The sequence below is a fragment of the Camelus bactrianus genome, chromosome 5 (genome assembly GCF_048773025.1).
Source record: "Camelus bactrianus isolate YW-2024 breed Bactrian camel chromosome 5, ASM4877302v1, whole genome shotgun sequence".
Classification (NCBI taxonomy): domain Eukaryota; kingdom Metazoa; phylum Chordata; class Mammalia; order Artiodactyla; family Camelidae; genus Camelus; species Camelus bactrianus.
Genome location: NC_133543.1, coordinates 25,029,908 through 25,044,810, shown reverse-complemented (window position 1 = coordinate 25,044,810; position 14,903 = coordinate 25,029,908). Strand labels below are relative to the sequence as shown.

At 34.9% G+C, this 14,903-nt stretch overlaps 1 protein-coding gene across 15 annotated transcripts in view; it reads right to left on the bottom strand.

Moving 5' to 3' along the window:
* The window catches only part of R3HDM1 (R3H domain containing 1), an 82,610-nt gene that overhangs the window by 52,622 nt on the left and 15,085 nt on the right, over positions 1 to 14,903 (bottom strand). For 9 of the 15 annotated variants that reach the window (XM_010973215.3, XM_045508850.2, XM_010973216.3 and 6 more), the window contains exons 3-8: positions 13,045 to 13,086; positions 12,492 to 12,581; positions 8,303 to 8,417; positions 7,166 to 7,244; positions 317 to 376; positions 94 to 234 (exon numbers count right to left, since the gene is read on the bottom strand). In XM_010973215.3, coding sequence (XP_010971517.1) covers positions 94 to 234; positions 317 to 376; positions 7,166 to 7,244; positions 8,303 to 8,417; positions 12,492 to 12,581; positions 13,045 to 13,086 — 527 coding nt within the window. Of the gene's footprint in view, positions 1 to 93; positions 235 to 316; positions 377 to 7,165; positions 7,245 to 8,302; positions 8,418 to 12,491; positions 12,582 to 13,044; positions 13,087 to 13,492; positions 13,592 to 14,903 lie in introns of those variants that run through there. The other 6 variants (XM_074363570.1, XM_045508857.2, XM_074363567.1 and 3 more) reach the window with 5 other exon arrangements.

Sequence of the window (14,903 nt, the reverse complement as noted above, 5' to 3'; positions counted from 1 at the left end):
AAATGTGGAAAACCTGAGATGAAAGGTGCCGTAGAAAGATAAAAGTATTATCACACACATATGTAACATGTAACTACATTTCTTGATACTTACATTCTTGTATTGCTAGTTTTGTTTACTATGACAGACTTTCCACTCTGATCAACATTGTGGTCTAATCCAAAGTAAGCAGCTACTCTGTGTAATAGCATTCTATGGTAAGATGTCATTGGGGGGAATTTTTTACGTGGAGACCTACAAGTAAAAGAAAAACTAACTGAGTGAATCTTGAAGAGCTATGATGACAATTTTTTTTTTGTTAAATGTCAGAACTTACTCATTATTACCAATGAAATCTAAAATTTCTTGTTCCAATTTCAACAGCATCATTCTGTCCCTGAAACAAAATATGAACACTCTTATATGTAAAACTTAACACTGAAATAATCATACATGTTGGATTTATATGGTTAATTCTTTTCTTAAAACCATAGCTTGATGATAGAATATTTACATGCTTTTTTCTTTAAAAAAAAGTAGTATTTTAAAAGAATGAAAGATTACTTTTAAAAATTACTATGGAAAACTTCATAATATATACAAACGTAGAGAGAATATCACCCAACTTCAACAATGATCAACTTGTGGCCATTCTTAAAATAGGTATCTTTTGATTTACTAAGTATGAATATATTAGATTCTGTTCTGTAAATATATGGATTATAAGAGCATATTAGTCTTTACTTCCTTACTCAGTAAAGCTAAGAGGTAGCAGGGAAACAGACATCTTTGGTTAGGCTCATGACTTTGTTATCATGCTGAACTCCATAGAAACAGTACCCTAAAGAACATGCAATGCCAGTAACAATAGGAACACTCCTGTGGGAACCAATGCTAGTATACAGGTGGAACTAAAGCAGAGCAGAATGAGCTATAGTACTAACGCTAACTCAGGAGAAGAGGACATTTCAAATCTTTCTGTAAATTGCTATTATATATTTTTAAGACTTTGGGAATTTTTCCCATAAAAATCAAAATGAACGGAAGACCTCCAACAGGTAAAATAAATAGACTCTGGGGAATACCTGCATGTGCTCCTTTAGACCATTAGGGTCCTATTTAGTGCACTTGGGCTATAACAAATTAATGGTACCACAACCCAAAGGACCTCCTTCCGCACACACCAAGAACACGGCTCAAGCGAGTATTTCTGTGTTCACCGTAAATTTCAAGTGCATGTGGGAAAAACCAAACCAAAACAAAAACAAACCTCATAGAATCTTAAAGCTAGAAGCAGCTTTGCAGATCATTCAGTTCTGTTCCCAAAATTTCATAGATCAAGAAACTAGGCCAACAGGTTAATGTTCCCCATCCAAATAAATACTATATAGTAGCGTATCCCCTCACGTTCCAAGAAGGAATGGTGCCCTCTGCTTAAGTTGCCTGAAAGTCTACATACCAGCCCTGAGTTTGATCCTCTCTATCCTGCAAAATAAGTCTCAGAAAACTAAGTAATATTGACCATACATATTTTTATATTAGTTGAAAAAAATCAAGAGAAAAATATGCCTACCTGGTGACTTCAAACCCAAAGCTGAAAACAGGATTACATTTTATCACAAAATTCCAGCAACATTCAAATTTGCTCCCAAACCTGGTTCTCTTTTAGTATGCTCCACCTCAGGAAGTAACACCACCTTTCATCCAGTATGTTGTACTAGAAGCATTTTTGGCCCATTACTCTTGTTTTTCAAATCCTCCTATGTAGTTAATCACTATTGGAAATTTTACCTACCTTCTACCTGATTTTTTTTAAATCCATTTTTCATCTATTTCCACTGCCACTACCCTGGATCCAAGCAATCAGGATTTCTGGCTTAACCACTGTAATGAAAGCCGTATATTATCTCTCTGTATCTTTCCTTGTTCCTTTCTAATCTGTTCTACCTAGCATCCATAATGATGTTTTAAAAACATATAAGTGAGCACATGTCATTGCCTTGGTTAAGTATTTATCACAGGCTTCTCACTGATCTTAGGCTAGAACTGAACATCTGTGATGTGGCCTACATGGCAGCCATGACCTGGTCTTCATCTACCTCTTAAGCCTCACTTCCTGCCCCTCACTCAGAGAGCTCTTATCTTGGCTTCTCCCTGTACCTGCCAAGCTCCTTCTTTTCACAGCTTCTTTGAACATGCTGTTTCCTTTGCCTAAGACAACTTCTTGTATTCTTTCTTAGAACTTGTTTCTTTCATACCTTTCTTTAATAGTGCTTATCACAATTATCAATACAGTTATTTGGACTATAGAGAGGAGCTCAACAAAAGTATTTGCATGAAATAAATTAATCAGAGCATCTCACCCATGGTTTCTAATGTTTTTTCCTTAAATTTTTGGTGGAGGATGGGAAATTTTTACTTCATAAGGTTTTCCTCAAAAAAGGACTTACTTATTTAACTGTAAGATCCTCTTTTCATCTAATTATTTTGGGATCAGTTTGTCTTGAGATGATAATTTCCAGTAACTTTCCTAGTGTATTTTATACACTTATTGTAGGGAAGAAAAAAGGGATCTGAGGCAGGCAACTGATTCAGTATTTATCAAACAGTACATTTAAATTGGACTTCTCTGAGCTGAACAGAAGGCATAAGATATGCGAAATGTTCTTCAGTAAATGAACTGGCATTGAAAAGGAACTTCTGTTGTCTCCAGGAAGGAAAACAAAATCTAACAATTTTACTTGCTATACAAATTCAGGCTTTTTTTTTTTCCCTTTCACATGTAGATCTATGGCTGGCAGATGATTTTCTATTACCACCTGGACAACTCACTATTTAAATTAAATTCCTCTGCTTAGTTTACTAAATTTTCAGTTAGTAAAAAGTAGAACTTATTAGAAAAATAAGACCAATTAACTTCCTAAGTTCTCAAGATTTACACTTCCTGCCTTTAATTCGCTGTAGCTTAGTCCAAGCTTCCAAATTTTCAAATCTATAGTCAAGATGTGGTATTTTGGTAATAGCCGTAAGTCAAAATTTAATAATCTTTTATAGAAGCATTACAAACAGCACCTTAACTAACAGATCCACAAATTACTCTTCTTAAGGCCTAAGGTTTATTAGCACATGAATCCAAAAGCAGGCACATCCACTTAAGTTATTGTACAACCATTAAAAGGAATCAATATATGCTGTTATTAAAGAAATAACAAAAACAAGGGTCTCAGTCAAGCTGGTTGATAAACTACTACTACCTAAAGTTAAAATGAAGGCACAACAATCTTTCAGTTAACAGTGTTCTGGTCATTATATCAGAACTAACTTTATAGAAAGTGTGTGCAGCTGGTATACCACTGGCAACTAAAGAGGAAGAAAACAATAATGCTTCCATCTGACCACCTCCCCTTCCCAATGTTCCATATGACCTTAGTCAAATATCTGCAACAGGTAAGAAATAAAATGATTCAAACATTACCTCCAATAAAAGTAATTTTAGAAAATATTTCAAACACAGAACAATTACATGATGTTCCCCAGAGCAACAGTTTACTTTTAAAATATACATTCTCAGGATTAATCCACGGGGCTGCTCCCCTCCATCGGTGACGTAATCATAGCCTGTACTGTCCATATCTCTTCAGTACTTTATAGAATTTACACAAAATGGGTATAAAAGCAACAGAAAACAGGTATAAAATCATGTCAGTGAGTATAATCTCTATCTTGGACAACTTTAGGTTCCTAGGTTCCAGTCTAGTAATGAGTAATAATTGTAGTTTCTGAAAATATTTCTTGCAAACAGGAATTCCAGATAAACTGTTATTTAACATCTGAGGTTAAGTTTATTTACTGGGCTAAGAACAAGATAAAGATTTAATGATCTGAAGAAAAATTTTGAAATAATAGGTTGACTAAATTTTAGTATCACTAAAAATCTGCTTAACATCTAAAGGAATTCTCTAAGCAATACCCAATCTTGAAAGCTCTGGTGGAAATTTGCCAGGCTTATCACTAATTTTGTGTCATGTATATCTGGCAATTGTGGGTTTCGCTGAGAGAACACTGAGTCATCAATTAATTTGCAAATCATATTGCTCACTAAATTTAACATTAGCTACAACTTCCTAATCCGCACTGACATTATTAATAAGTTATACATTAGCTGTTACATGAATTATTCAACTATACATTTATAAATAAATATTTATTCACCTATATATGTATAAATGCATACAAAGAAGGATTAAAGTTCTGATACATGCTACTACGTGGATGAAAGTTGAAAATACTATGCTAAGCGGATGAGGCCAATCATAAGGGACCACATATTTATGATCTCACTCACATGATACACGCAAAACAGGGAAGTCTACAGAGACAAACTAAATTAGGATTCAGGGCATAGGGAGGTGAGAGCAAAAGGGTACAGGGCTTCTCTTTTGGGGTGATGGAAAAGTTCTAAAATTGATCGTAGGATGGCTGCATATATCTGTGAATACACTAAAAACCATAAAATTGTACACTTCAAAAGTGCATATGCAGATAAGTTAACTTTTGCATTTGTAGAGGAAAACAGAGAACTGCACAAAAGAAAACGATTTTGGAATATCTAAGTATGGATTTCTAGTCTTTGACCTTGTTGATGTCTCTTTTACAGGTTCACTGCAAAGAAAAATTCTGCCTGTTTAGGATCCCATCTTGCTTTACTCAAACTAGCTATGTATTTTCTACTTTCCCCCTTATTCCTTAACCCACTGAATTCTGGTCTGCACCATCCTACCCCAAATGAAATGGCTCATTAAAACACAGAAATTTCTTGGTTTCCCAGTCTCATCGGTTGTTTCATTTTGCCTTTCATGAAACTGTTGCCCTTTGGCTGACTACTAAGACAAAGGTGCTCACGATTCTTTTGTTAGTTTTAGGACTCTGTCTCTTCCTTCTCATCTACCTTCTATACACTGTCTTTCCATAGATTTTGTCCTTGTCATTATTACAACTCTCTGGGCAAACTCATACAGAGCAAGCTTTACCTCTACTGCTAACTCCTCATCTGTAACAGCAGCCATGCTTGTTTACTCGGAAACCAGAGCCTTTTAACAGCTGACAGATCTTACCTCCTGGCTTTCCATTAGGCACCTCAAACTATGCTTATTTGTAACAGAACATGCCCTGCCCCATTCAGGCTTGCCTCGTCTTCCCTTCCTCTGTTAACAGGAGCTGCCAATGCAGCCAGAAACTAGCAGCTGTTCAGCTCTGCCGTGCCACAACTCTTCCACAGCCAGATGATCACCAAGTCCTGCCACGGTGCTTCTTAAATGTCTTTCCAGTATGTCCTTTCCTCTCTATACTCCTCTGTCTTCTCCTACCCACACTTCGTATGATCTTGGCCCCTCACTAATGAACTAACTGATCTTTCTAAAATGCAAATCTGATTGTGGGCATTACTCTACTTAAATATCTGTAATTACCCCTCAAGGTAGCATGCCATACTCAGTATTTCTCAAACGGTGCAGTACTGGAATTTCAAATAAGACTATTTTTTCATTGTTCACTACTGTCTCACAGATCTTTTTAGCATCCCTGGCTTCCCAGTAACACTCCATACTTACTCACCTCCCCAGCGTGTTGGTACTATCTTAGGTTGAAGACAGCCGAATAATCTGTCTTCTTACCTCACCAACACCCATTCCAACACTTTCTAGAATCACCTGCCACATGCTTCCCTGCTAGAACCAGAGTGTACTATCTTGTCCTTGCTTGGACATGCCATCTCCCCTCTCACACTACTGTGCCTTTGTGATGCTCTGGTCTCTCCCTGGAATGGCTTTCTCAAGCTCCTCTGTATGGATAGTTCCCAAGCACTATGAATTCAAGACTCAGCTCAGGCATAATCTTTTTGTTTGCCATTCTTTTTTTGGGGGGTGGGGGGAGTGAGTGGGGGTATAATCTTTTCAGTGAAGCCTCTCTATATCCTTTCAAACAGAGGTTGGTGTCCCCTCCCCAAGTTTTTATGGCAGCTTGAAAAACTTCTTTTACAACATCTATTCTAATTTATATATTATATAGTTTTTCCTAGCACAGAGATGGTGAATACTTTAGGGTCAGAGATTACATTTTGTTCATCTTTATATCTACAACGTTTAGCATAATTCTTAGCACATGATAGATACCCAACAAATGATTGTCAACTAATGAATTCATCTTCCTACTGGTACCACTGAATGATGAACTTGAACTGGAAAAAAAAAATTCATGCAAACTTGACTAATTTCTTCCTCACCTCACATCTATGCTCCTTCAGCCTCTATAAGGAGATCTTTCATTTTGCTGGTTTTCCTTTGGGGGTTTATGTTAAATGTAAAATAGAAAATCGAGATGGTACTGAAACAAAACCTGAACGAAAAGTTTATCTTGAAGCATCACTCGAGATAAGCCTCAGTGAGACTAAAGAGAGTTGTTCATGTTTTCTTTCATGCGCACCTGCCCAATGAACTGAAAATTCTACTTCAATGTAAGTGAAATAACTACCACTCTGGGAAGCTAACATCTAGAAGAGGGGTTCTTAACCCTGGAGTCTTCTACCCCAAGAACATGTTGGTCAGATACTCTGAGGAAAAGCCTCTTTGTGGAGAGAATGCCTGAATGGGGTTGATGACCTGCCAAAAAACTAAATCTATTTATCTAGTACCCTGGCAAATCAAAGGATTTCACAATTAGTTAAAAGTGACCCCAAAAGCACCTTAAAAATCTTTGGGTTGGAGATTTATAAACTAACCAAGAAGGAACAAGAATTCTGCATTCAATTAAGTCCAAAAACGTGTTATATATGAATACACTAAGTTATTTACTGAGTGCTTCATTATGAGGTGTATTTCTCTCTCTCTCTTTCTTCATGATTAGTGATACCTCTCTATCTCAATTAAGAGTAAAAATATCTTGGTGATTCTGTATTTCCCAAAATTCCTACAGAGAGTATGAATTATTTTTATATCATGGTGACATACATAATGCAAAAAGATATTTATACACGTGTGCACAGAGGCCAACAACACCTTAGCCTAAGAAACTGAAATGTTTCTGGTGTACTTCAAATATTGCAATCTTATTCTAACTCAGTAATGAAAACAAAGGTAACAAAATTATGGTACTCTAGAAGCAATGTAAACCTTATAAATTTAATTTTTACCTGGGATTGTTTTTTAATGTATTTACTAAAAATTCATGTAGATCTATGCCAGTTGAATCAGTGTATTCTTGACTGGAATCTAAAAAACAACAACACAAAAACCCAGTATAAAGGTGTTTGAAACAAATCCCTTTCCCTTTTACACATGATGCATATCTTAAATAAAATGAGATGCCCCACATCGAAAAAAAACTGACAAAGTAGGAAAAGGGAATTCATGATGAATTCAGATGACCACAATTTTTCTAATCCCACATAATGAGCATGACATGGATTTATATAACTGTATGTTTATGCACATTCTTAAAAAACATTTATCTGTTAAACGTGCCACTTTAATTTACTTTGAATTCTTAAGGATCTTTTTATATACTTACCACAATCCTCATGTTCAAAATGCCTCCTTAAGTAAAAGATCAGAATGATTTAGACAATTAACTACATTTGCAGCAAACTGAATCTGCTTAGTTCACTTATGCATGTAAGTGGAGGCAATAATTTGGAGATAGGTAAGAATTTTAGTTCTGAAAGAATATTTAATTAGATTTGATCAGGTCTATCACCAAGGGCTTGTTTCAAAACATTTTTTCCAATATTAATGTTTATTTCTCCTGCTTAAATGTAATAACCCTATGCTGTTTATAACACTGGTCAACACAACTGGGTTTATAAATTAAAAAGAGCATCTTAGGCTTGTAATGGTATGCAATGAAGTCCATTAACATTTATTATGAAAGATAAACATTCTGGGTTTTCAAGAATATCCTTAAAGGATACTGAATATTTTGGCATCAGCTCTTTGTATCATAAGGAATTTTTTTAAAATAATATTTTTGGTGGAATCAGTGTTTAAATTATAGTGATTCCATTATTTCAATACGAGAGACAGACCAGTAAGTATCTTGACAGTTACCTTTCTTGGTGACTTTGGCATGTGTTACAGTTTTATGGCTAAACATCTTACTGATGTTCAGAACTGTGTTATGCCATTTTGCCCAGAACTGTATCGTCCCTTCAGTCTGTTCCATATCATTTTTAATAGAGATATAGTATATGTAATTATTCAAGGGGTAAAAAGTGGAATTATCAACGGTGAAACAAATTTTTGTTTAAAAAACACAGAAATAAATTGCAAACCTCTTGATAACATTTTTCTGGGCAATTTATCACTGGCTTTTTCTTTTTCTGCTTCATCTTTTGAGGGCTTCTCCTCTTTTTCAAATGATTGTGTTAACTGGATCTGAATTTTCTCCTGTTGGAAGGTAAAATCAGTTAGTAAATGAAAATATAAAGTGATTCAGTTAACACCACACATTTGTATTTTCTGAGTAACACAAAATTGTATGAAGAAAAAAAAGGTTTCTATTTTATCCAATTAGATTCTTCAAATCAGAATATAACTTAAAATATTTTTTCCATTTTTATCTGTCTTGATAAAAAGTTAAAATTCCTGATTTGAGTTTCAATATATCAAATGAAATATATCCTGAAAATTTTGTAGAAAATAAATGTTTTTAATAATAGTTTAAATGAATCTACTTGTAAAACCCTTGGAGGATCAAAACAAAGGCCTTTTAACCTACTTTTGCAGTGGAGATGCCACCACCAAGCAAAAGCATGATTAATCACCATCAATCATGACAATGGAAATATGAGTGTCAGGTCAACACTTTAAATACTTATATTTTGAATATCCACTATAATTTCATATTCCTTCATTTTCTTGCTATATAAAACTGTAAGTAAAAATTTTCCAAAACCAAATCCACAACTCTGGTTATTCTCTATATGAGACTAACATATCCCTGTTCTTCCTTCAGTCACCACAAACCTGTTTTAGAAAGATTTCACACAAGATAGTTTTCCTTAGTGATATTTAATATTTACTTTACGTAATCATATTCTGTGAGACTGAAAAGGAGAATTAAATATACATTTCATTTTTTTTTTACATTTCATTTTTAAAACAATGCCATTACATGCAATTTCAGAACCCAAAGGAATTACGGGACATTAATTTACAAAGCCCCCCAAAATAAAAATCATGTAGCTCTGTTTATTCAGGCAAAATTATAAATGGCAGAATAATTTCCAGATAATTTCTACTAAAGATAAAGGTGTAGCCTATTTGTAGGCTAAACTATTTTATACAGTTGCTCTTTAGTGATGAAAAATATTACTCAATTACTTCCCTTTTTTGGGTGAGGGTTGGTGGTGGTAGTAGGTGCAGTAAGTCAATGCTGAAGGGGATATAAATTTCAGGATTCTTAAACTTGCAGCCACCAGGATTTCTATTAAACATTTTCTCCTCACATTATTGTTTTCAAAATAGTACTTGGTAGAATTTCAGATCAAATATATATATATATATGTATTTTTTTTTTCTATAGGTTTGCCAACTGCTTTTTTCATCTCTTTTCAATTCTGCTTCCCATCCACCTCAGCTGTGCTCAAAGCTGTGCTCAGAATATGGCACACAAGCTACGCACTGGTGATTTTCACTAGGACGATCAACACTTGCTTTATGTCCCACTTTGTCTTGCTTACCTAACTTCACACGTTCATCAATTTCATACATTCATCAACCAGTAAGTCATTTTTCTCATTATGACTCATTTCAAATCCACTTTCTGTACTCTTTTCATAATTGTAAAATAGATATTTAAAAATGAACCCCAGAACTATGTTTCAGAAGCAGAATATTCAGAAGTTTTCCTGACTTACAGCTTCAATTCCTGTTAACTCAAGGATAATCTATGAAACGCAGGTTGAAAGAAAAGATTTCACATTTAGACCTGCACTAAAAAGGCACTTTCAATGACTATCAGATTTCATTTCTAAATTCTCCTCCTAAAGTCACATTTTAATTACAGATATTAAACTATTTTATCAAGATGAACTGTATTTTAAAAATCTAGTAGGTTTAATGTACTGAGGCTTGCCTTCAGTTGGTACCAAGGCCTCGTTTTCAGTAGCAAATAAACAAGACATATTTTAAATGCTGAAGTCCTTATACATGAACTCTCCTGACTATGAATAACTGAAATGACAGCAGTATCTCCATAGGTAGCTGTAATTCCTTTACTCTTCACTCCGTCATTAACATCTGTTATTGAGGTCACCTCCCTCTCATAAACTCTCATCAAACACAAGTGACATTGCTTTTTTAATTGCCTCTCAACCTTTTGAATAGTAAGTTTTATTCCAGATTAATTCTTCAAAAATCACATTCTGAAGCAAGCATTATTAACTGGAATCTATCTCCACCATCAAGGATTAGACAGTAGTACATTTTATGAGAAATAATTTATTTTCCAATTCCCATTCAGGTGCAATTTAGTTAACTCAAGATGTGGAAAAAGACTCTATTAAAACGAGTATCTTTTGTTCAGAGAGGGTAATAATAGGTTATTATCTCAAAAGAAAAAGTTAACTGTATCCAAGAGAAATTGAGAAAGAATATATTATGTGGAATAACTGAATTCTGGCATAACCACCTTATTAATTATATGTATGCTCTAACTCAGCTGTTTTGGACAATATCTACATTAATATACAACAGATATACTCTTGATACTTTTTTCTCATAAATTTTCCCTAGCCAAATTTATGTAGCATTATAAGAACCCTCTCCCCCATTCCACCTCCTGCAAAAATTCTCAGATAGGTAAAATGCACAAATACAACCAAAGATCATGTTTGATAACAGTTTTTCTCAAAAAAGAAGGCACTTTATCTGGGTTAACAATCTTACGAATATTTGACCCTTCCATTTCCTCAGTCTCCTTGGACTATTTATTCCAGGACGTTAAGATGGTGTAACATTCTGGTTAACAGAGTAAAGAAATGAATTTTCAAAAAACATTACACTGCCCACTGCTCCACCCTGAGCAGGTGTATTCTCTACTCTGACTTCTACAAACTTTTTAATGTTATTGCAAAAAACTATTTTGAGTTTTTTCAGAGTGTATCGTAATTCTTCAGTCTTGTCAACAACCATGCAAAAGCCAAAAGTTAACATCTAAAAACGTTGTCTGGGCAATGGTTCTTAGTAAAATATGGTGACTATATTTCTTTCCTGCTTTTTGCTAGAAAACCTGCTATTTTATTGCAAGACAAATCTATTTTATAGAATAAATACATACAGCTATCTTCTATTTATATAGTCAAATTTTAAATAAAAATCACAAGTAAAATCTGAGCCCTATGTTTCTGACACTTGAGCAAATTTCAAAGGAAACTGTAATTTTAAGTATTTTTCATTGACAATAAATAACGTATTAAAAACCTTCCTTTTCTTATAATTTGAAATGAAGAGTTGCAGTGCTTTTTAAACACAGAACATATTCTAAATATGTGACAACTATCTTCAGTATCTATAGTAGGCTTTTGAGGCATCATCTTTTAAATCAAGACAAAGCACAACAGTCTATGAATCAACAAATGTACAACTGGCATAAAAAAAAGGAACATATAACCTGTCATGGCTTTTTGTTCTTTTCCCTTTTTTTCAGTCATGTCTCTTCACCACAAAATTGCCTCAATTTTTTGGAAACTAATTGTTGGGATTTGGGGACTTTAGGTTACTCAAAAAAGTGGAACAATCCACAGACAGCTGAAGTTAATCACAGTGATAAACATTGGTAGAAGGCCCAAAATACGTAAATGTCCAAGTATAACAAAAGATAAAGGTCAATCTGTCGTAGAGTCACAGAAAAGTAAAGTCAAAGCACTAAAAATAATATAAAAAGCAAGCCGAACTATTTGCTTGAAACTCAGCAGTTCTGTATTTTACAAGCATAGACAAAAGAGGAATTAGAAGTGTTTAGATAACAATTAGAGCCAAACCAATATGAAAACTGGCTTCACCCTGTATTCAGGTTAAGTAAAACAGCGTATCAAGTGGAAGACTTGTGTAGCCTCCTCTTCACACGCAAGCAGTGGTCAACAAATTTCTAAAAGCCAACATCAAAAGGGCAAATTTCATCACAATTACATTAACTGGAAGTATTTTTTTAATATTTTCCAACTTTTCCATAATAACTCCCTTGAAGTCATATTCTTAATGAGTTATAGATCCTTGAGTTTTTCCAGAGAGAAATCACTGCACTTAACGCCTTAGACTGAAGTAACAAGGTTTTTCCAACTTCTCATCTGTATCTTGGGTGGCAAGTATTAGAAGTTTCACTCAGTAAAAACAGACATAACACACACATGCACATACAACTTTTATTTAACCTTAAGAGAAAACACTCTCCTGGAAGCAGGTTGTTCCACCATATCTTTAAATAATCATTTTGTTCTGTTTTGTTTAGTGTTTTTTTACCTGGTTCTCCTGTGATATCTCTGCTGTAGGGGGTGGTGGAGATTCTTCACATACTGCAAGGCTCCGAACTAGCTTTAACTTTGAGCTTGACTAAAGAAAAGTATTTAAAATTAACACTACATTTCACAAACCTAGGGCATATCCAAAAGCCCCCTAGAGTTAAGTTTCCTTATAGCTTCTGCCAGGTATAGACGGAGGTGAAATTCGCAAGTTAAATGTATCATTAAATACCACTAAAACCTTTTGTTATGAGGGAAAACAATAATTGCAGTTTTTAAAATAATAGCAATAGCAGGAATGGGAATAATTCCAATTTCAAAACCCAACAAATGGTGAGAAAGCCATTTTCTCTATAGAGAAAGAACCATTAAAGATATAAAAGCAATGCACAAAAGCGACTAGGCAAGACAAAAACCCCAAATAAAACAAAATAAGCTTTCTGCCCCAAACAAAATATGACAAAACTAAACTGAATGCAGCGCTATGTGAAAACAAAGAATCATCAAGCATGAAGGAAGGCCCTTGGCATGCCAGCACAAAATATTTACTATACCTTAGACCTTTTTCCTGTCTGTCCAAATGACTGCAATGGCCGCTGAATACACAAGAAAGATTTGTATTAAATTTCATACTGAAACAGAAAGTTTGGTTCTTAATTCATAATCCTACACCAAAGAGACACTAACTGTACAAAGAATCGGAAATGAAGAAATCCAAGTTGGTTTCAAGTAAAAAATTCCTCCCAGGAGCACACTTGCAAAAGATCCTATAAAATCCTTCTGTGGGTTGGCACGTTCTTTAAGTGAGCAAGTAGCCACAGTTTCTGTGTTAAATGAACTAAAAAGAATTTATAAGGTAATTTCTTAGACAGTAGCAAAATAAAATACACTTCTTCGGTATTCTATAACGTATTACACTGTAGCCAAGGTTAGGGGGAAAAAAACCCCACAAAAAACTTGAGGAATTTTAAGAAGCTGTGCTCAGCAAAGTTCCAAACTTACTAAGGCGAATGTTTCAAATGCAGAGTCAGAGTACAACCACCTCTCCACTGAGAACTTTGAGCACTTCATAGCACACCACCAGTTTATTAGTAATGGAATTCTATTTGCCTGGTCTAGGGTAAGGCAATGAAGCAGACGTGAAAAGTGGGCAGTGTCCCAATGCATGTTCAGTGCAACTGCCAGATCATCAGTCACACGATGGGGGAACGCACTGGGGCAGATAGCTGTAGTTTGTGGTATCAGGCTTTGGTTTGGGAAAGCAGCTGAAGTAACTGAACCAGAGCCAGATAGATTAGGAGGTGGAAAGAGGGAAAACTTATCTCTCTAACCCCAACCCCAAACCTATCATTTATACTCATTAAAACCAGGGAGCCAGTTTGGTACCAAACGTAAAACAGATAAAGTCCTTATTACCTAGATTAGTATGCTTCACATATGAAAAAAAGCCACCATTTCATTCTAACATCCAAAAAAAAACCTTCCTTGTAGAACCAACAAAAACGAGAGCCTACAGTACCAGTGTGTCCTGCCCCCCAGTTTGAGCCCAAAGTTCTTGAGATAAGAAGCACTGTATTCTTGGGATTTGACCCTGGATTATCCATACTACAAATCAGCAGTAACAAAAACAAAAGGAAAACAGGAGGAAAAAAAAAAGACTTTCTGTTTCTTGCAGCAGAGAAAATGGCATGTATGCACGCACGCACGCACACGGCAGTACTGCCTAAGAGAGCTCCTACATGTTGGTACCTCTTGTTTCTATTTACTCATTTGTTTAACCTCTTAAAGCGGACTTCTAACTGCACATCTAAAAATAGAATTAAAAGGGGTTATGCTACATAGAGTAAGGGCTTACAGGAAAAAAAGTGGGAGAAAATCAACAGATGAATGCCAGCAAAATGCACATGACTAAATGAGTTCTAAGCAGCAGAAAAGATTTTAAAATGTACTCTCATCCTCTGCTTTAATCCCTTACAATTCTAAGTATCAAGGGCACAGTATTTTCTCTTTAAAAATGCACAAGGATAGAATTAGATTTCTGGCTTTGCTTTTTATTAGTAGGTGACCCTGGTCAAGTTATTTCAGTTTCCTTTTATCTGTATAAAAGTCCATACTATTTGTATTAATTCTCTAGGTTGTTGAAAAGGTTCATTGAAAGGGTTGATTTAAAAAAGGGCTTTGGGCATGCTATACATTGTCCCTGTAGTAATGGTATAGAATTTCCATAGACTTATGCATGCATTAACCACCTCAGTTTTAATTTAAATGAAGACTTTGATGAAGAAAGATTTCTTAAAATCCACAGAGAGTTAAAATGATCACAGTGTGACTTCATTTAAAATGTCCTGAGTTCCTGCTATACACCAGACTGTGCTAAGCACCAGGCCTATAAAGATGAACAAGACACAGCTGC